Below are 20,613 nucleotides of genomic sequence, written 5' to 3'. Positions count from 1 at the left end.
ACAGAAACTCTTCTCTTCAACTTAATCTGAGATGAAATATTGGATGGCAGACGAGGTTGACAAGGGATGATGACAATTTTAGAAAAAATTGAGTTGTCATGAAATCCCATATCATAAATATAACTATATTTACATGGATAGTGACTGCGTACACATCATTAAAAAATTGGGACTTCCATGTTCATCGAATTCGAACACATATTCATCTTCTTAAAACAATTTGTGTTTTTTATATTTAAAAAATATTTTTAAGTACCTAACAAAAAGATTACGTTTTAGAAATTTTTAAGAAAATTATAACTTGATTTTTTTTATTAACTACACCAATTAAAATCAACTTTTTTTTTGTCATTTCTCTCACCTATTACAGTATAATATATTTTTCCAATAAGCCAATCAAAATAGTTTTTTTTAATTCTTTCACTAAATATTTTCTCCGTTTGACCGTGTATTAATTCTTAGTTTAATATAAGGTATATGAACTCTACTTCATCTCACTTGAGTATAGGGATGGAAATGGGTAGTGCATGTTTTATCATTCGCAAACTCAAATCCAAAATTAAAACCTAAATCTAAATATTGTTTGGGTGCTAAACTGAAATCCACACCCGCGCTCAATGAGTTAAGGATCTGTGTGCTCGAAGCCAAATCCGAAACATGTAAATGTTCTAGCACCACTTCTATTTCATCCACAGTAAAATCATGAACTTTTATGATAAAAATTAGATAACTAAGATTCATTACCAAATAACAATACAATTCAAACAAACAACTTAGTCACATTAAAAACACAAGTCAAATGCAACTTTACAAGGTGAAGTAAACTCGGCAATTCAAAGTCTTCGACAGGACAACAAACACAAATCCAACATAACATATACTTAAAACATACAAAATACCATATCTCTTAATGGCTCAAGGCTAAGTGTAACATAGTGATCTAACGAGGGCAAACTCCAGAGAGAGTAGCGCTGCAGCATTGGCAAATCAGTACATGATGACCTAATAATTTAGTAATAGTAACTAATATATAACGGTATTTAAGTAATTTTAAGTTTTTGGATACAAGTTTTAATTTGTTCTTCCCAAATTCAAACCCAAAATGACTCTAAATTTCGGGCAAACGCAAATCCAATCAATGCGGGTTTTTACTCGTTGACTCGTATTTGAGTTCAGGCGGGCCCACAGGTTCAGATGAGATTGCCATCCCTATTTTGAGTTTTTTGGATTTTTTTCTATTTATGTATCTATCCCACATCATAATGTCATGTGAGTGATTAGAACCATTATTAATTTTCAATGAAACCTGTTTTTGATAGACATGTCATATACTCATATGTATGCATGTTTGCAAGGAGTGACTTTAATTTCTAGAAAAGAATTTTTCCTATGTAACCAACAAAAAAAATAGAAAAGATTTCATTTATAAATTCTTTAATGAAATTATAAGCTGATTATTTGTATTTGAATACATAAATTAAAATCAATTTATTTATTGTCTCTCTCAACTATTATAATAGATTTTTCTTATAAGGTGAATACAAATTAGCTTTTCGAAAAAAATGATATTTTCATCAAGTCCAGCTTTATTAAAAATAAAATAATTTAAAACAAAAGCTTAAAAAATATCTTGGAAATCATAAAATTAATTTTTAATTATAAAAAATTAAAACAAATGCACTTTTACTCTTCGAGTTATTTGATCTCTCTTGATATAAATAGGATAAAATCTAAAAACATGTTGATAATGTGTCTTGGAGAAAATTCAAGTAAAACAAATACTATGCCAAAAGGGACCTGGTCAATTATATAATGCACGTCCCATGTGAAAAGAATGGTAACTTCCCCGTATGGTTAGCATCAATAGGAAAATGAGAACCCTCATATTAACAGAATACAATCAGATACTGAATTTGCTAACCTTCAACGGTGAGGATTCTCCATCAAGGGGATGGAGCACCTGCCCAATAAAGAGGATTGTTCCAGTCAAATCTTCTCTGATCAAGAAGAGGAAAGGGTGGTCAGCTACGAAGTCTATATCAGTCAAAACTGCACGAGTACAACCTTTTATCTCCCCAAGCACAACAGCAGGCGTCGTAGCTTCAACGTCTTCTCCATTTACCTCAACGAAAGCTTTGTGAAATATGCTTTTCACGTATAATGTATCCGGAGTGTTCACCCTCACCATTTTTGAAAAATCTGTATGCCCTTCAGAGAAAGCTGAAACCACTCCCAGCTCCTTCAGCACATTAGAAGCTTCAAATGTAAAAGAAATCTTGAATTTTGGAATCATGAATCTGCGTACTCCCACTTCTCGCCGAGGAAGCTTGCCTTTCAAGAAACCGGATTTTGAAGCCAGCTTTTCAATTAAAGCTGGCAGTCCATCATTTGCATTTGGAAGAAAAATGCACATGGAAAACCGACACTCGTTATCTTTACCTTGTTTATAAGAAAGACGGAGGACTTTGAAACCATCAAAAGCTCTAATATATTGTGTCTTCTTCTTGCTTGTCATGAAGGGAACTTTGACAGAGGTGCCATTAAGGAGGTGAAAATAATCTATGAATGTTCTATCATCAAACTTGTGTTTCCACGCACCCTTGAAGGGAAGTGCATTTGCAAAGATAAGCCCTTCGAAGTCTTCTTTTGTCCTGGGAGGAAGAAGCTTCGTAAAGAAGCCATTAGTCTCTTTTTCAATCCATGAATTCACTTCTGGAACCAATTGATCAGGCACTGGATCATCCTTTAAAACCACATTAATTTCAAAATTAATATTTTTTCATAATTAATTTAATAGAAGGATCTGCTGTTGAATTACAAAAAGTTAAAAGTTCTTGAAAAAATGATAGTACCTCGATCATGATAAAATGTGCAGAAGCTAGAGTGGTCATGTAATGAGTGGCCACAAATTGTTTAAAAGAAGGGGAAAGGGAAAACGCATGATCAGCCCACATTCCATTCGCAAAAGACAGATGGTGTGAAGGAGCAGCGAACACAGCGGGGAGGAGATTAGAGAAGAAGGCATTGAGATGGTCGACAGATTCAAATTGGAGGAAGGAAAGAAGCTCATCGAGTGTGCGGCCTTCTGAACCAACGGCCATGACGCTAAGAGCAACGTGGAGAGACAAGGGCGAAAAAATGATGTTCTTCTCCTGACGATCTTCTTTTGAGAATAAATGCTTTGTGATGCTGAGGGCAACATTTGTTTGGCACCGGATTGATTTTTGGAGGTCTGTTTCTGCTCTAACTATACTTGACTTCTTCTTCTTCAGTGTAACCTCAGGCTTATCATCATAGTCGTCATCACCTTCATCTTCCTCCTCCTCATTCTTATCCGATTCAAAATCACTCGATTCTTCCTCTTCCTCACCATTGCCTAAAGGGCGGACCAGGTATTTTGTTCTCAAATCCTCCTACAAACATTTTATGTATAAGAGTACCACAAATGTCAAAAATATAGTGAAAAAGAATTATAGTTGCAGTAAATTGACAATACAATAATGGAGTGATGGATCCAGAAATTTAATGTTGTGAGGGCAATATATTCATATAAATTTGTAACAAAAAAAATTAACATATACTATTAAAAGTTATGAATTTTTTTACTAAAGCAGACACAAGTGAAATCATTTTTTACCAAAGGGGTCATCAAAAACCATACTTTTACTACTCAAGTGAGGGCATTTAACAATGTGAGATACAAGTGATGGCATTTTTTTTAAAAAAAAAAACCATATATATTTTTACTACTCAAATTTTTTTCTAATGATATTTTCCAAATTTAAGTGAGGGCACTTGCCCTCATATACTTGAACATAGATCCGTCCCTAGTTAACCAAAGTAAATTTTTTTTTTCAATCTCACTTAAAGAAGGCCAAAAGTATGCAAGGCAATTCTTCAGTTCTTTTAGACGAAATGTTAAACTTGATAGGGTTCCACTGATTTTTAGACAAACATTATGAGCCAGAATTGCAGAAAATTCAAGTAATATAAATAGTATCACAGTAAGGACCTGGTCCATTATATAATGCACATCCCATGTCAAAAGAATATAACATTCTCCATGTGGTTGGCATCAATAGGACAGAAAGAACTGTCATAATCACAAAATAAAATCGGATATTGAAATTGCTAACCTTCAACGTTATGGCTTCTCCGCCAAGAGGATGGAGCACCTGCCCAATAAAGAGGATTGTTCTAGTCAAATCTTCTCTGATCAAGAAGAGGAAAGGATGATCAGCAACAAAGTCTATACCAGCCGGAACCGAAGACGAACATTTTAGTCTCCCAAGCATAACCGTGGCCGCTGTAGCTGTAGTGCCTTCTTCATTTACCTTAATGAAAGCTTTGTGAAATATGCTGTCAACGTATAATTCATCCGAGTTCACCTCCACCATTTTTATAAAATTTGCATCTCGTTGAGAGAAAGGCGAAACCACTCCCAGCTCCTTCAGCACATGAGAAGCTTGAAGTTCAAAAGAAATTTCGAACTTTGGAATCCCGAAGAAACGCGTTCGCACTTTTCGTCGAGGAAACTTGCCTTCCAAGAAACCAAATTCTGAAGCCAACTTTTCAATTAAAGCTGACAATCCATCTTTTGCATCTGGAAGAAAAATGTACATAGAGAATCGGCGTTTTTTTATCTCTACCTTGTCTATAAGAAAGACGGAGGACTTTGAAACCATCAAAAGTGCTAATAAAGTTAAATGGCTCCTCCTTCTCCTTGCTTATCATGAACGGAACCTCGACTGAGGTGCCATTAAGGAGGTAAAAATCAGAATAGTCAGTTTTTGAAGCATCAAACTTGTGTTTCCACGCCCCCTTGAAGTACAATGCATTTGCAAAGATAAGCTTGGTAAACTTGTCTACTATCCTGGGAGGAAGAAGGTCTGTAATAATGCCTTCCGTTTCTTTTTGAACCCACAAATTCACATCATGATGCACTTGATCACCCTTGGTCCCAAAATCAACTGAAGCCAGCGTGGCCTTGTAATGAGTTGCCACAAGTTGTTTAAAAGAATGGGAAAGTGAAAGCGATTTATGAGCCCACATTCCATTGATAAAAGACAGCCGATGTGAAGAATCAACAACATCAGAGAGCAAAGCAGAGACGAGCTGAGAGAAGAAAGTGTTGAGATGGGCGATGGAGTCAAATCGGAGGAAGGAAAGAAGCTCGTTGAGTGTGGTGCCTGCCGAACCAGCAGCCATGATGCTAAGAACAACATGGAGAGAGAAGGGCGAAAAGATCAGGTTCTTGTCTTGATATTCTTGTTTTGAGAATAAATGCTTTGTGATTGTGAGGGCAAAATCTGTTTGGCGCCTGATTGATTTTCGGAGGTCCATTTCTGCTCGAAAATCCCACACAATGAGCAATAAGTCAATGATACAAATTGGAGAAAATTGCTTACAATGAACAACCAATCATGGAACTAAATAATTAAGCCTTGAAGAATAACAACTAAGAATCCTACATGAAGAACAACTAAACTAGTACCAGATACCAAATAATCTGAACTCAAGATTCCTTTTGTAAACCCTAGCCCATGAAAAATTAGTGAAATATTGAAAAAGCAATCGAACTTCATAAACTAGTGGCGAAAGGAGATGAGGGCCGAACCTGCACTACTACAAAAAAGGCCTATTGCCACGGTTAAACTCGCCCTTTCGCCACGGTTTAACCGTGGCAATAGCGAGCGTGGCAATTGCTCAATTGCCACGGTTTGCCCCTGAACCGTGACAATTGCTTCGCCTATAACCACGGTTCGTAAATGTTAACCGTGGCAATAGAGGTCACATATTGCCACGGTTACGTACTTAACCGTGGCAATAGAGACCACATATTGCCACGGTTACGTACTTAACCGTGGCAATAGAGACCACATATTGCCACAACCATTTAACCGTGGCAATAGAGGCCACATATTGCCACAGTTAACTACCCAATTGCAGCAAATTGCAGCCACCAAATTTCATAAAAAGTAACTGAGTCTAATTGCAGCCACCAAATTTCATAAAAAGTAATTGAGACTAATTGCAGCCACCAAATTTCATAAAAAAGTAACCTCAACAATGTAGCAGCTAAAGGAAATGAATAATAATACACTAGTAACAAAAATAAATAGAAAAAATGTCCTCTACCTCACTAATTATGTCTATTTACATATTATTATGAGTCATGGAACCGTGGAGCTCTCTGCTTGGACTAATATTCGAAGACATTGTTAGCACCATTCCTCTGAGAACTTCACACAGATTGTTTTCAGTTCATTGATCCAGAAACTGATGTTCTTGTAACATGGAGGAAACTGTAAAGCAGAGAGGACTCTACATGAATTTCCCATGATTAATAACAAGACAGTCAGACATAGGAACATAATCCCACAAGGAATGCACATAAAAAGGGCTAGTAAGATTGCTTAGTTACATGCCTTTTGCTTCAACATTACATATTAGATGAGTATCATTTGACAAGAATGAAACTGAAATGCAGATAATATAATATGGATTTATTAGTTTAAAATAACTATGGTATGAGGTATCTGAATTAGATCGTGACAAGGACTTTAACATAGTGAAGTATCAAATCCATGAGGATTAGTATCTCTAAGTTTAGCGAGTGTAACTCACTAAAACAACATGAAAAATATGAAGAGTTTTGCATAACAAATTGTGTGGACAATCTTAAGTTTCAAAATGATGGATCTTTTATATACAGTTTTAAATTGCAGTAAATATTCTAAAGAATAACAAATATTCCTAACCATGAACTACTCAGCGCAATGACAATGAATGTAGAAACCCAGGGGTACACGCATAGAAGCACATGTAGAAGTTACCTTTGAAAATGGCTTAAACTTAACTCCCAACTGGCCCTTTGGAGAACTGTAATTAATAAAACACATGTAAGACATAACAGATAAAGAGCATTCATAAGGCACCCAGAACATCAAAAACATATGAGTACCCTATATAATAGAAAATCAGCACACATAACATGGAAGGAAGCCCACCAGGCCAGCTGGGAACAAACATTGGAAGAGGTAAAGAAGTAGACTCAACTGAAAGGAGAACAAAAGAGCACTCATAAGGCACCCAGAACATCAAAAAGTGAAGAGGGAAAAACTGAAACAGAGGAATATTTTTTAACTTCGAAAATGAACATACCGTTTTCTCTGAGTTTGTTTGTTGATGCCTAAGCATTTTGATGCTGCTTCAGTCACAGCCTGTTGATTATCACGAATTTAGAATAAGTAGCAAGAATTAGAAAAACTCAATCTCCATAATCAAACAACAAATAGGTGTGATGTTGTAATTTTTAGGCTATCATGTTTTTCTCTCTTTGGATTCAAAGGCTAGGACGAGATGCAAGTTAAACACGAAAAAAACATAACTGAAAAACTATGACCTCTATGTTAGCTTCATGTAGACATCATCTACCTTCATGTTTTCTATTTGGGGACTTAATTATGTTTGAAACAACCTGCAAAAGCATATTACACAATTTCATAGAAGAAAAATCTAACATATGATATTACTAGGAATTTGGAAAGAACTAAAGAGAAAGGAGAGGAATTGGTACATGGAGGCACACAATGGAAGATGATTCAGCAAGCAAGCAATCTAAAACGCTCTTGTTCTTGGCCAACCAGAATGATCTCATGTCACTACCAGAAAGCTATCCAAATCAAAACCAGAGAAACTAAAATCAAAAGAAAAAAAAAAAATGCAGAACATGTATAAATAGTATCAATTTTATATTCTCTTCTTTTCTTTATTAATATGAAAAACATAATAAGAAGTAGCAAAGAAATAGTTTATGGAACATTAAGTACCAAAAGAACTATCCTTATGGTTCATTAAGTACCAAAAGAACCATCGAAAGGGAAAACACGTCCCTCAAACCTTCCCCTGCACTAGCTTGAGAGCCTACCATTATGCCAACTAACAACACATTCCCCTACGCAATCCTCCTTGAATTACATATTGCAGAAGTATTAATATTGCCCCTCAAAGTCTCAGAATACCAGGAATCAAGCAACTGGTTTATATTCTTACTTGTGTGAGTAGCATACTTCTTGCTTTCTCTTTTCAATGCATTCCCTCAGAGCTTGTACTTCTGCCAAAAGTTCCAACAATGGTTAATCTCAACACAAGCATGGAATTGTAAACTTTCTAGAGAAAATAATTTATACTTTAACAAAAGAAAATCCAATGGGAATTAACAAACCAACCCCCAACACGCAATTTCATCCCAACCAAATCTGAACTCATATATGTTAAACCATTCTGGTTCCTTTAAGCATTCTCCCCAAAAACAAGCTAAAACATACAACACTAATTTTTCTGCACTAAACCAAATTCAGTTGCCACAAAAATACCCACAAGAGAGAAAGAGAGATAGAGAGAGAGAGTGAGAGAGAGAGAGTGAGGAACGAAGTAGAAAGCAAAACCCAAAAAACCCCTTTCACCTTCAACCAAACAAACATGATAGCTTACTGCTTACCAGGAATACTTCGTGCACGAGAACGAAACCGAAGTGCTGCTCCAAAACGATGCCGTCGCGACCCTAACAAAGAGAAACCTAGCAAAAAATATAGATGTCGAAATCAAATTAACACTCAAGGATAACGAATCAGAGAATTTGAACCCTAAACCAACAGAATCGAGATATAATCACAATAAAATTGACAATTCCTCAATCATTCAAAATGATTTCAGAAGGGAATCAGTAAATCAGATCAAATTGAGAAATTAATTTGATGAAGTGGAACTTACCGTGCGAAGGAGAGGGAGAGGGACGCGTGCGACCGAGAGGGAGCAGGAGAGAGAGAGAGAGAAGCGAGAAGCGAGAGAAGGACGAACGAGAGGGAGAGGTGGGGTGATTGCAGATCGAGAGGGTTAGGGTTTGGAGAGTGGTAGGGAAAAAATGAGAGTACTGAGTAAGTGGAAATCTCAAAAAAATTGTCTATTTGCCACGGTTCCTAAAAAATATAATAAAATATTATACCCTATTACTACGGTTCCGTGTATAACCGTGGTAACTGACCTTTTGCCACGGTTCCGCCTATAACCGTGACAATTGAGGCGTGGCAAAAGGTTTTTTCTGTAGTAGTGCTGCTAAGTCTTCTCTTTTCAGATTTTTTTACATGAAGGAGATGATTTTATTGTTATAGACTTATAGTTATATAGAGAAAATATATAATTAAAATAATAATAAATCTACTTTTTCTTTTATAAATCTACTGGTGGTAAAGTAATATAAAATCAAATCTATAATTTATATCCCTATATTTAAGAGGTAACCCCTAAATCATGAAGATTCGAAGTATTAAATAAATTAAGTAATAAATAAGTTAAAATTTAGAACTCAATCACTATCAGTTTTAATTTATATTTGTAATTAAAAAGAAATAGAACAACAAATTCTAAAAAAAAAAAGAAATAGAACTCCTGCTTAGCAGATTTGATCATGCAATCTACTGTAATGTAAGCAAAGCATGTTTATATGTGCATGCTTACTTACTACTAGAAAAATTTTGATTTGCATCCATACAATGAATGAATTAATAAATAAATTCTAGTTTCTATGGATGAAATAAACGATAATGTACTGTTCAACTAATAGCGTGTTTGATTCTTCAGTCAGAAGTTACATAATCACTTTTGAAGAGAAGATATAAGGTATAACTTTTAAAGTTAATGTGCTTTAGATTATTTGACATCATCAATTCAAACATACTATGACTACCAAGAGCCCAATAATTGGCATCTCTAACAAAAGAACCACAAAATACAGTCCTCAGGCACCATTTTCTTTGAGTGCACCATAAAGCTTTTTCATTTGCTCAATTTCATCGTAGCTTCCTAGGAATATTGGTGACCGTTCATGTATTTTCTCAGGAACCAAGTCAAGTGCCTGCAATTTGCCAATCTATTCAGAAACAAGAATCCATATATACATGAAGCTCCAAAGGATCATAATTCATAAGTAAGAATGCTTTCAACTGCCTAATGAAAAGTAAAAGAATTCAGAAGATCTATCATCAATGAGGTGTAACTTATGAATGACTAAGTATCAAATCATTTAAAAATTCATGTCAAATTCAAGAAGTAGAAATGCATAGAACACAACAACTTTTAAAGCTATTTAGAATTATCATTTGGGAGAAACAGTTTTTAGAGTAACATAATGCATTGCAGCTAAAGAGTGTTTGACATAGTAAACTAATAGAGAAAATAGAAAAGAGAGTGATACCCATACCCTTTGTTTTCCTGTGAATGCCTGGCCTCCTGCTTGCTCCATCAAGTATGACATTGGAAAGACTTCGTAGAGAAGCCTGATTTCACAGTCAAATTACATAACCAAGGCATGAGTGGAAGTTAAGTGTGTGTTTGAATCAGCGTTGAAATAATATTTGGGTAGAATTGATTATGGTTAAAGTATGTTGAAAGTAAGGTTATTATGTTTGGAACCATTTATGGGGTAAGCAATTTCTTAGAGTAATGATGTAAAATACAATTCTGTAATTATATCCGCTGAAGAAGCTACTATCTCTAGCTTCTCCACATAATTGATTATGGGACTAAAATCAATAATATAAGTTGATTGTCGAACATCTATATAACCATCTAAAATTGATTTTGGCCGGTGAGAATTGATTTTAAGGCTCCCAAACATGGAACCAAACACACAAAGTACATAACCCTCAGCTACCCCAATTAAAAGATAGGTAAATATGTGTCAAGTTCTCATCCTCTTTTCTCCTTTTAAGTTCCTAATATGCAACTCAGTAAACAAGTCTGTGTCGAAAGTTGCATGTGCAATGGTGTGTGAGAGAGTTTTGAAATTCTTAGATGCTAATCCTAGTTAATGGTTAGAAGTACTAAACACAAAGTATAACATATATAGTTATAGTCATACCTTAGCTTTCCATTTGGGCTTTTGATATCAGCAGGGTACATGAAGATACCTCCATAAAGCAATGTTCGATGGATATCAGCAACCATGCTGCATTACTCATTCTAGTTAGCAGAGAAAATGGAGACATTTGAAGGAAAACCGGGAACTTTTCCAATTGCAGAATCATTTACCTGCCAATATACCTAAGAGACTTTGCTGGTGCACCATCTTGAGGAAACTTACAATTTTCTACATATCTGAAAAAGAGAGTGCAGAACTTTGACATTTATGAAAGGATTCACTTATAAATTAAATCAAGTATTTCATGTTTGAGCAGTATATTTCAAATACAAGGTAAGAGAATCCCCAAAACTTACTTGGTGGTTGTTTTATCCCAGTTTTTGGCATTTCCCTCATTCACTGAATAAATATTTCCTTTCTTTGGTATCTATACAAGTAACACGGTAGTTAAACATAAGTGAAAGCTCCCTTTTATAGTCTCAATTCTAACTTTCTTAAGCTGACACAAAAAGAAGTTACAAATATCAGTAGAGCAAGGATAAAGAACTCAATTCAAGAACCAACTTGGTTTAGAATTATGTTAAATAATAAATGAGTGTAGAAGAGGCTAAAGATCTAGTCACATACACACAGCTTTAAGCCACTAAGCTTCATTACAACAAAGAATATTTAGAATTTCCCATGTGAAAATCATAATTACTTCATACAAAAATTTGACTATAACATATACCTTGATGTTTGGATGAGTCAATATAAACTCCCCAAGGGAAGGGTCAAGTGTAAAACCATTCACTCCATTTCCTGTGCTAAGCACAAACTGCAATTCCATAGTTTGTTCAATCAGAATCAGATATTCACCTCCATTTGTAAAGTTATTGGGAAATAGAAATACTAAGTAGTTAAAAAATGTTATATAAGCCATGTTGCTCAGATTGATGTTTGTTTTACCGTGCAAGAGCTTCCATACATGCAGTAACCGGCTGCTACGAGTTTGTTCCCAGGTTGTAAAGCGTCTTCAATAGTAACTTCTTCTGGTTCCTTCACCATGTAAATGCCAAAAATCTATATGCAACAGAGAAAATGCTAGCTATTATTATAATTTCTGTTCTGAAGCTTTCAAACACAGCAAGTATATTTGGGATTAAAAATCCATACAGTTCCTATGGAAACACCACAGTCAATGTTTGAGGATCCATCCAGAGGATCAAACACAACAATGTATCTGCAAAATGAAAAGGAATTAGTTACATGGATATATAGCGTAATTAAGATGGAGTCGTAGGTAGTTCTAGAGCTTCGAACTAACCTGCCACGCTGTGCTTGTGGCACAAGTATAGCCTCCTCTAACTCCTCAGAAACAAGAAGGCACTGACAATGCAACAAACAAATTGAAATTTTCCAGAATCAGTGAAAAAAAATGCAAAATGAAATGGTAAGGATAACAAAGGAAAAACAACAGAGTGGGAAAATTATTCCATTCATCCAAATAGGTTTCCTAAAGTTTATGGAACTAGAACATTAAGGCATGCCATTAAACCAGATTTGAGAATTGAGAAATATGACTGATAAGGACAGTGCAGAGTGCAGACTTACTGTACGTCCACTACTGATTAAGGCCTTCACAAAAACCTCATTAGAAATCACATCCAATTTCTTCTGCTCCTCACCCTGCAAAGGTACTCCGAATATGTGAGACCACAAAATTTGAATGCAATAGTATATAATAAAACGACCATGTTATCTCAGATTTATAACATGTTTGGATCAGCTTCTTCTTTTCTCAGAAGCAATTTTGGAACTCGAAAGCTACTTAGAGAACTTTCTCCCCATAATTAATTTTGATTCTAGAATCATTATTAGAAGAATTGTTAAACATGCACTAGATAATCTTACATCATAACATGACCATGTCACATACTTAAACAAAAGAAAAAGATTTAGGTCCAGCAAAGTATGTGTCATTTCTCTCTTTCTGACATACTGTAAAATCAGACTGTTCAGTTTCCAAAATCAAAAACAGAAAACTCACTTGAACATTGGTTTCTCCAGCAAGTCCTAGGAGTTTTGCCAATCCAGCCTGCCAATGAAAAAAATGGTTATCAACATATTCAACTGATGGAAAATCAGTTCCAAAAATTAAATTTAAATAAAACAAATTATGAAAATGTGATTAAGGAGGGTTTTGATTGGTGTAATGGAAGAGTACCTTGTTAACAGCAGAGCAAACGAATTTGCAGCCAAGAACAATGTGACTAAGGAGGATAGTTAAATCACCACGTGATTCAGGATACCTTGATTGCTCGGTCAGAACAAAGCGAGTGATGGTCATTAAATCAGTCCGGTAAGCATCAGCTTCATGATCCATTTTTCTTCCTATCTCTCTCTACGAATTCACACTTGTTCCTCTTGGATTACTAGCAATATAAGAATTCTAAAAAAAATGTTGTTTTTGAAAGGGAAAAAAAGGTGATGAAGGGTACTATGGAATGGAAGAAGATAAGAGAGTATGAGTTGTTCCAGTTTTTAGGGAATAAAAATTGTACTAGACCCAAAAGATGAGGATATGGAATATTTATATGCTTGTGCGTTTCATAAGGAACAGTGGAGAACGAGAAAACTATGGAATTAAAAGTAATGTCAACGAAGAGATAGGAATGACACATAGATACCAAGCTGTGAGGGACGAATTATTCTTGCAGTGAAATTCAGTTAAAATCGGTTTGGTGAGTCTCAATGCAGGAAAAGATAGAACATAGAAGGAAAAAATTGTTCCATAGAAACAATTTTAACATAGTACTTCTTTTCTTTCTCATTTCCTTCCTATCCTTTTCATTTTATTTTTCCAATTCCTTATTCCTTCATATATAATATTCGGGTTTTGATGCATATTTTACACTAATTTTCGAAATCATTTTCACACTTTTTCTTTTTATCTCTCATTTTCCTATTACAAAACTTATCATATCCATCAATTATTTTCTCTATTCCTATCTCTTTGCACATATGAATAATTTTTTTCCCTAATATCTGACATACCCTTTTCCCACTCAATCTTAATATTCAAGATAACTTCTTCCTCGTCTGATGTGACTCACCCCACTTCCACGCAGATACTAGGAAAAATAAAATGGCCAGATAATACTTGATTAAGATACGCTACAACAAAATTGAAGAAAAAGTCCAAAAATACTCGTCATCTCACCCTTATAAACATTATTGATATGTTTATGATCTTTAATTCATGACACTCTATTAGCATAAGGGGAAAAATTATATATACGGACACCCTATAAGCTTATATTATGCAGAAAAAGAAATCAATAGCTCAAAAGTGTTAGATTGCAAGGGACGGTATAGATGAAACAACTTGCCCCTTAGATTTAAGTTCGAACAGAATATCAGTAATGTTCTCTGAAGCAACTTTTTTCCCTCAAACTATCTCCACAACGCCCTTCCATAATTAATCTCATGATTCTTGCATTACCAACAATCATGAGATTAATTCCCTCATAACTCAAATTACATTAAGTGGATAAGTCTGTTCATACAAATCATTCTTCATACATATCACGTCAAACCATGAACTAAATGCTTAAAGAAGTGCAACTATCTCTCTTCTCTTTGTTTTTCTTATCATGTAAAACCTGATATAAATTTAGGCCTAAAACCATTAATAAGAGATTTGTTGAAATTAATGGGTGAATAAAAACAAACACTATGCATGTTTAAGCTTTATGTATGCTAATGGAAATACGTTAAATACTACTCGAGATGAGAGTTGAGTTCTTCCTATGTTCTCTGGAAAATGCCCATGTCAACCAATTGAGATTTAATAACCATAACCATATATATTCAGCCTTGTTCATGGGCTGGCCTTGAACATCCCCCGAAGTGAGGTCCAATTTTTTTGCCAAAAAAAAGGTCCAATTTTTTTTGTTCATTCACTTTTTATCAAGAAAATTGCTAGCAAAAACTCACTCTTAACACTTTATTTTCATCATTCTCATTGATTCATTGAAATTCTCATTAACTTAACTAAAAAATATGAGTCTCACTTCCAATTTAGTGGGGTACCAAATGAATTTCAATCAACAAATGAGAGTGAGTGTTGAAAAGAGTGTTGACTAGCATTCATCTTTTGTCTAACATCAAAATCCCTCAAATACATCCCATAAGCGCATTCAACCAAACAAATTGCCGCCAGAATAAAGGACTAATCATATCAAACAATAAAAAAGATATGCTTAAAGTGCACTGCAAAGATGAAAACCAACTAAGCATACAATAAATATAAACAAACTGACTCAAAAATCCCTGCCTGGGGAGATAAAGATCCTGAAACTTATACGCCTCCTAATTTGAGGCACCTAAATTCATGGCCAGCATGAAAAACAAATAAAAGGAAAATCAAGCCAAACAGAACCTACGAAGTTCCAATACCATGCCGCCAATTGCATAAAACAGTCTGGCTCCCGAGGACCTAATGGAGGAACATAAAACATACTCAACTTACAAATCCATGCATTAAACTAGATATCTCTATTGAAAACCAAAGCATCAAATAAGTCAACCAAACTTGACTGAAATATGACACAAGACTGAGTGCACAAAGAAGTTGAGCATCACCCATCTCAAACTGACCCAACTCAGAAGCACTTCCTGTGAACGATAGCTGGCCCAGATTCATCATATTCACCCTTAGAGATCCACATCTGCACAAGTGAACCAAGAAAGCACAAATGACTTCCACATACTGATCAGGACAAAATTGGAAAGAAAAAAAAAAAACAGAGGAAAGAATGAGCGCAAACCTGTTGAAAGGTACTAAGTGATGCCAAGATAGAACCACCGATCCAGACACTGTACTTCCTCTCAGGAGGGGCAACCACCTTGATTTTCATGCTGCTTGGAGCAAGAGCACTGATTTCCTTGCTCATTCGATCAGCAATTCCAGGAAACATGGTAGACCCACCACTAAGCACAATATTTCCATACAGGTCCTTCCTGATATCAACATCGCATTTCATGATGGAGTTGTATGTAGTTTCATGGATTCCAGGAGCTTCCATACCAATTAGAGAAGGCTGGAAGAGTACTTCTGGGCACCGGAATCTCTCAGCACCTATTGTAATAACCTGTCCATCAGGCAATTCATAGCTCTTCTCGACTGCAGAACTACTCTTAGTAGTATCCATTTCTTGCTCAAAATCAAGGGCCACATATGCTAGTTTCTCCTTCACATCACGGACAATTTCCTTTTCGGCAGAGGTACTGAAGGAGTATCCTCTCTCAGTAAGGATTTTCACTAAGTACTCTGTTAAGTCACGGCCAGCAAGGTCCAAACGAAGAATTGCATGAGGAAGGGCATATCCCTCGTAGATGGGCACCGTGTGGCTCACACCATCACCAGAATCAAGCACAATACCTATTTACATAACCCACAATTCAGTACCAAAGTAACAACACATACCAGGAAACATTTTAAGCGAGAAGGAATGAGTGTAAAATTGCATCTATATCCAATCCTAATATATGTAAAACCGTGCTTAGTGCATATAGTTCAACTAGTCTAAAGGTATAAATAAAACCAATTATGTAGAACTTAAAACAGCGTTCCATAGTTTCAAACTAGAGCTGCATCTAATCTCTAAGACAGCCTTATATTCATCATATCAGAAATTACCCAACTTACAGCATTAAAACATATATCAAGTTGACCTGATCAAATTGAAGTCACATAGTCAAAAAATAGTAAAACCAAATTCAACCACAGATACAAACCTGTAGTACGTCCACTGGCATACAGAGACAAGACAGCCTGAATTGCAACATACATGGCAGGCACATTGAAAGTCTCGAACATAATTTGGGTCATCTTCTCTCTGTTGGCCTTGGGATTGAGGGGTGCCTCGGTAAGAAGAACAGGGTGTTCTTCAGGAGCAACACGAAGCTCATTGTAAAATGTGTGATGCCAAATCTTCTCCATATCATCCCAGTTGCTGACTATACCATGCTCAATAGGATACTTCAAGGTGAGTATACCCCTTTTTGATTGAGCTTCATCACCCACATAAGCATCCTTCTGACCCATCCCAACCATCACACCAGTATGACGAGGTCGCCCAATAATACTGGGGAACACAGCCCTAGGAGCATCATCACCTGCAAACCCAGCCTGCAAACATGGGGAAAAAGATATACATTACATCATCAGACACTATAAGCCTGTCCTTTATACTAGCTTATTGCAAGCACTCTTGCATAGCTCACAATAAGCAGGAATCAAGTCATAAAGCATATTGACTAACCTTGACCATTCCAGTTCCATTGTCAACAACAAGAGGTTGAATGTCCTCGGCGTCGGCCATCTTTTAAAACCTCTACAACAAAAAGGCAAACAAGTTGTTTAGGGGAAAACCAAAGAAAAGAAATGTGCAAGGATCAAAAGTTCAGACAACATTTCTGCTCAATTATGCAAAAATAAAGCAATTAACCAGTTCATTTTCTTGCAAACAGGAAAAGGAACAAGTAATCCAATCCATGAATCCAGTCAGTTTCACGCAAATGCAATGGACAGCATCAACAAACTCAAAAGATCAGAAAATTTCATAGCAGAACAAGCTCGTTCTAGTTGGATCAACAAGAAATCGCACGAAAACAAATCGAGAAATTCAAAACCCGATGCATCAGAAAACTAACTCATAACAAAATTAAGCAAAAATCGGAATCCAAACACAGAAGATTGACAGCTACGAACTAGATCCAGATCAGTAAGAGCAACTACAGTAAGAAAAAACTCGATCTAGAAAACACATCAATAGTAAACGGATCCAGAATGAACAGAAGCATGTAAACACAGAAATTGAACTAAAATCACATGAAAAACGCAGATCGTGGAAACGGTGATCGGAACGCACCTTCGAAGAACACGCGATTTGCAGAGTGAACGGTTCGATGGTGCAGCAGAAGAAGAAGCAAGATGGGGGAAAGTGTATCAGAGAAGAGTGTTGAAGAAAAAAGGTTTATATATATTCAACAAAAAGAAGCTAAATGACACTGAAATGAAACTCAAATGCAAATGAACTTTCAACTTTGGTTCCATTTTCTTCGTGTTTGGTTTGATAGAAATAGATGAGACTTGTTGTGGAAAATTTCGCGAGGAAAAAGTGGTCTTTGTTTGGGAACCAAACAGCGAATAGGAAAGTGGAATCTCCTGATATGATTTGGAATCCATCACTGTTGTCAGCCGTCCATTTTTCTGATGTGTGGTTGGATGGTGTGCGCCGTATACTGCCACGTCACAACGGGCGGCTACGATGGGGTAGTGGACCCTACTAGTGCCGACCAAGGCTTGAAAGTTATGCTGTACCCTATCAGATCCACCTATGCTTGTTTGGAATTAATCAAACCAAAGTTGAAAATAAAAATGGTTTATATGAGAGTGATAAGCAAATAAAATGGATTTATGTGCTAAGAAATTCAGGAAATGTGGGTGAAAAAGACGGCAAGAAAAGGAAAATAAGAAAAAGAAAAAGGAGGAATATGAGTGAAGGTGTTAAATGAAAAATATTTCTTTCCAACAAATTGAAAAACTTTATTACAACTTGTTGTGTTTACTTCCCCTCTAAGACTGAACTAAATGCTACGCGTTTGAAATCCTTCAATTTTTTGACTCGTGTTTTTATCATACAAAATTTCATGCGTAATCTTACAAAAATGAAAAAATAATATTAGTTTTTTTTTTCTACCATGTTTAGAGTTATTTTTGTACCCTCTTCAAAATAGAGCTGAAATATCACTTACAAATTCTAATACTTTTTTTAAAACAATCTAACACTTGTATAACTTTAAAATTATTTCCGCAAGTAACTTCTCAATGATATTTTGTAAACTTTTATTTTAATCATTCAAATTCAATTATAAAAAAAAATAAATTATATTGAAAGTACTATTTTTTTTTTAAATAAAGGATATATATTAATATATAAAGTTGAGAAACAACCTCTCTCAACATATGTACAGACGTACAGTTACTAAGCCAACACAAATTATTGAAAGTACTATTTACTCAAAATATTTTATGGTCAAATGGGTAATAAGGATCACTGCTTGTGGTTCTCTTTGAGACAAATTGTATGTTGCTGCTAGAAGGATTGTTTGCAAAGTTCAAGTTATCTCTCCACTTTGATGCAAGGTAGCATAGTTCTATTTTCTTTCTTTTCACCGTGTTTCATAACATAAGGTTGTAATGTCAATATGTCATAGCTAACTTTCTTACTAAGAGGGTTGTTCATTCCTCATTCCATGTTTGGAAATTGGATGGAGGATTTTCCCTCATATTTATTTTTTCTCTTTATCATCAAATGTAACATCTTTTGTAAGTTAATTTGAAATTACGTATGATAATAAACTTAAAACCACTTATAAGTAGTATGTCCTAAGTTATTTCTAAACACTTGCACTAGAGTTTATGCGAAAAGATAAACTAAAAAAAATCTCTTCGAGAGACAGGGAATTTCGTATATAAGTTTTACATATGTTTATGATTTTTTTTTTGTTGAAATGTTTATGATTGTTTTAATTAACAATTTCAATTAAGTTATAAAAGCTATTGTTTTTGTCAAATAGGAGACATTGGGCTTTAGGAGTTAATATATACTGGGCCGGTATTGAATTCAATTCTCATTGTTACACGGGTAACAAAATCCTCATTTCCATGCTCAGTTCTTGGATTGATCACGGTCGGCCCAACTCTAAAGCATTAGCATTCAAAAATATTTTTAAATTTTTAAGGTCTGTAAAAATATTTTTAGTTATTGAAATTTTTTGGAAGATAATATTACAATCTTACAATATAATATAAAACTACTCACGTGGTAATTACTTCTGTCTTATATTATATGTCACATTTTATCAACCCAAAAAATATAAATCTCTCTAATATTTGTGAAACATTAGTTACATTTTTCATACTTACCCTTATAATTTAATATAAAATAAATATTATTTATTGAATACGTATATGACTCAAATAAACTACTCCAAACGTTATATTTATCACCGTAAGTAAATGAGAAACACATGCTTTATTCTTCTTTTTTTACAAAAACTCACGTCTAGCTAACTTTAAGGCGTAGTATCGACATACCTATTTCATGTGGTAATTGTCAAAATGCAACACCAGGAGAGCTTAGGATCAAATGTCGGTATCAACCTTAAAAAGAACTTTAAGGCGTAGTGCTTCTTTTTTTAAGGATCTGACAGAAAGAAAGTTCTTGTGGAATCAATTTAATTTGTGCATATTATTTCAGCATGCTTGGAATATGGAACCGTGTTTACACTATAACCGTGTTCCTATCAGTGGCGGAACTAAAAATTTTAGGAAGCCTAAGCAAATTTTATGATTAAGTCCTTAAACTTTGCATTTCCTTATAAATTTGTCTTTTCTCTAATTTTTTTTGGGCCAAAAAACCTACCTAGTCCAAAGAAATTTGTATTTTTTTTACTTTGAGCCAGGGCATTGGACCTACCAAGCCCTGTGGTAGGTCCGCCACAGGTTCCTACCACAGGAATTTATGAATACAGGGTACTTGTATATTGCTGCTGATTCATGTGAGTTTTGTTTCTTAGCCAGCATCTTGTTTCTTTTCACTTTTCAGTTATACATGCTCCCAAAGAAAAACAGATTGATA

General features: G+C 35.1%; 2 protein-coding genes and 1 pseudogene across 2 annotated transcripts; all 3 read right to left on the bottom strand.

The window, feature by feature from the left end:
• Nucleotides 1–1,627: 1,627 nt before the first annotated feature.
• On the bottom strand, nt 1,628–8,979 carry LOC130723994 (uncharacterized; annotated as a pseudogene).
• Nucleotides 8,980–9,608: 629 nt separating this feature from the next.
• LOC130727017 (fructose-1,6-bisphosphatase, cytosolic-like) lies at nt 9,609–13,631 on the bottom strand. The gene is made up of 12 exons (XM_057578344.1): nt 13,128–13,631; nt 12,951–12,998; nt 12,515–12,589; nt 12,228–12,289; nt 12,077–12,143; nt 11,870–11,983; nt 11,652–11,738; nt 11,278–11,348; nt 11,092–11,157; nt 10,922–11,008; nt 10,262–10,337; nt 9,609–9,916 (listed from the first exon to the last, which is right to left on the bottom strand). The coding sequence occupies exons 1-12, from the start codon at nt 13,284–13,286 to the stop codon at nt 9,800–9,802; spliced, it is 1,029 nt and encodes a 342-aa protein (XP_057434327.1). The 5' UTR covers nt 13,287–13,631; the 3' UTR covers nt 9,609–9,799.
• Nucleotides 13,632–15,184: 1,553 nt separating this feature from the next.
• On the bottom strand, nt 15,185–17,995 carry LOC130727015 (actin-2-like). The gene is made up of 5 exons (XM_057578343.1): nt 17,839–17,995; nt 17,230–17,301; nt 16,703–17,096; nt 15,733–16,346; nt 15,185–15,633 (listed from the first exon to the last, which is right to left on the bottom strand). Exons 2-5 carry the CDS (start codon nt 17,287–17,289, stop codon nt 15,568–15,570), a joined length of 1,134 nt encoding a protein of 377 aa, XP_057434326.1. The 5' UTR covers nt 17,290–17,301; nt 17,839–17,995; the 3' UTR covers nt 15,185–15,567.
• Nucleotides 17,996–20,613: the final 2,618 nt, after the last annotated feature.

The sequence above is a fragment of the Lotus japonicus genome, chromosome 6, assembly GCF_012489685.1.
Source record: "Lotus japonicus ecotype B-129 chromosome 6, LjGifu_v1.2".
NCBI lineage: Eukaryota > Viridiplantae > Streptophyta > Magnoliopsida > Fabales > Fabaceae > Lotus > Lotus japonicus.
This window is presented reverse-complemented; position numbering and strand designations above follow the sequence as displayed.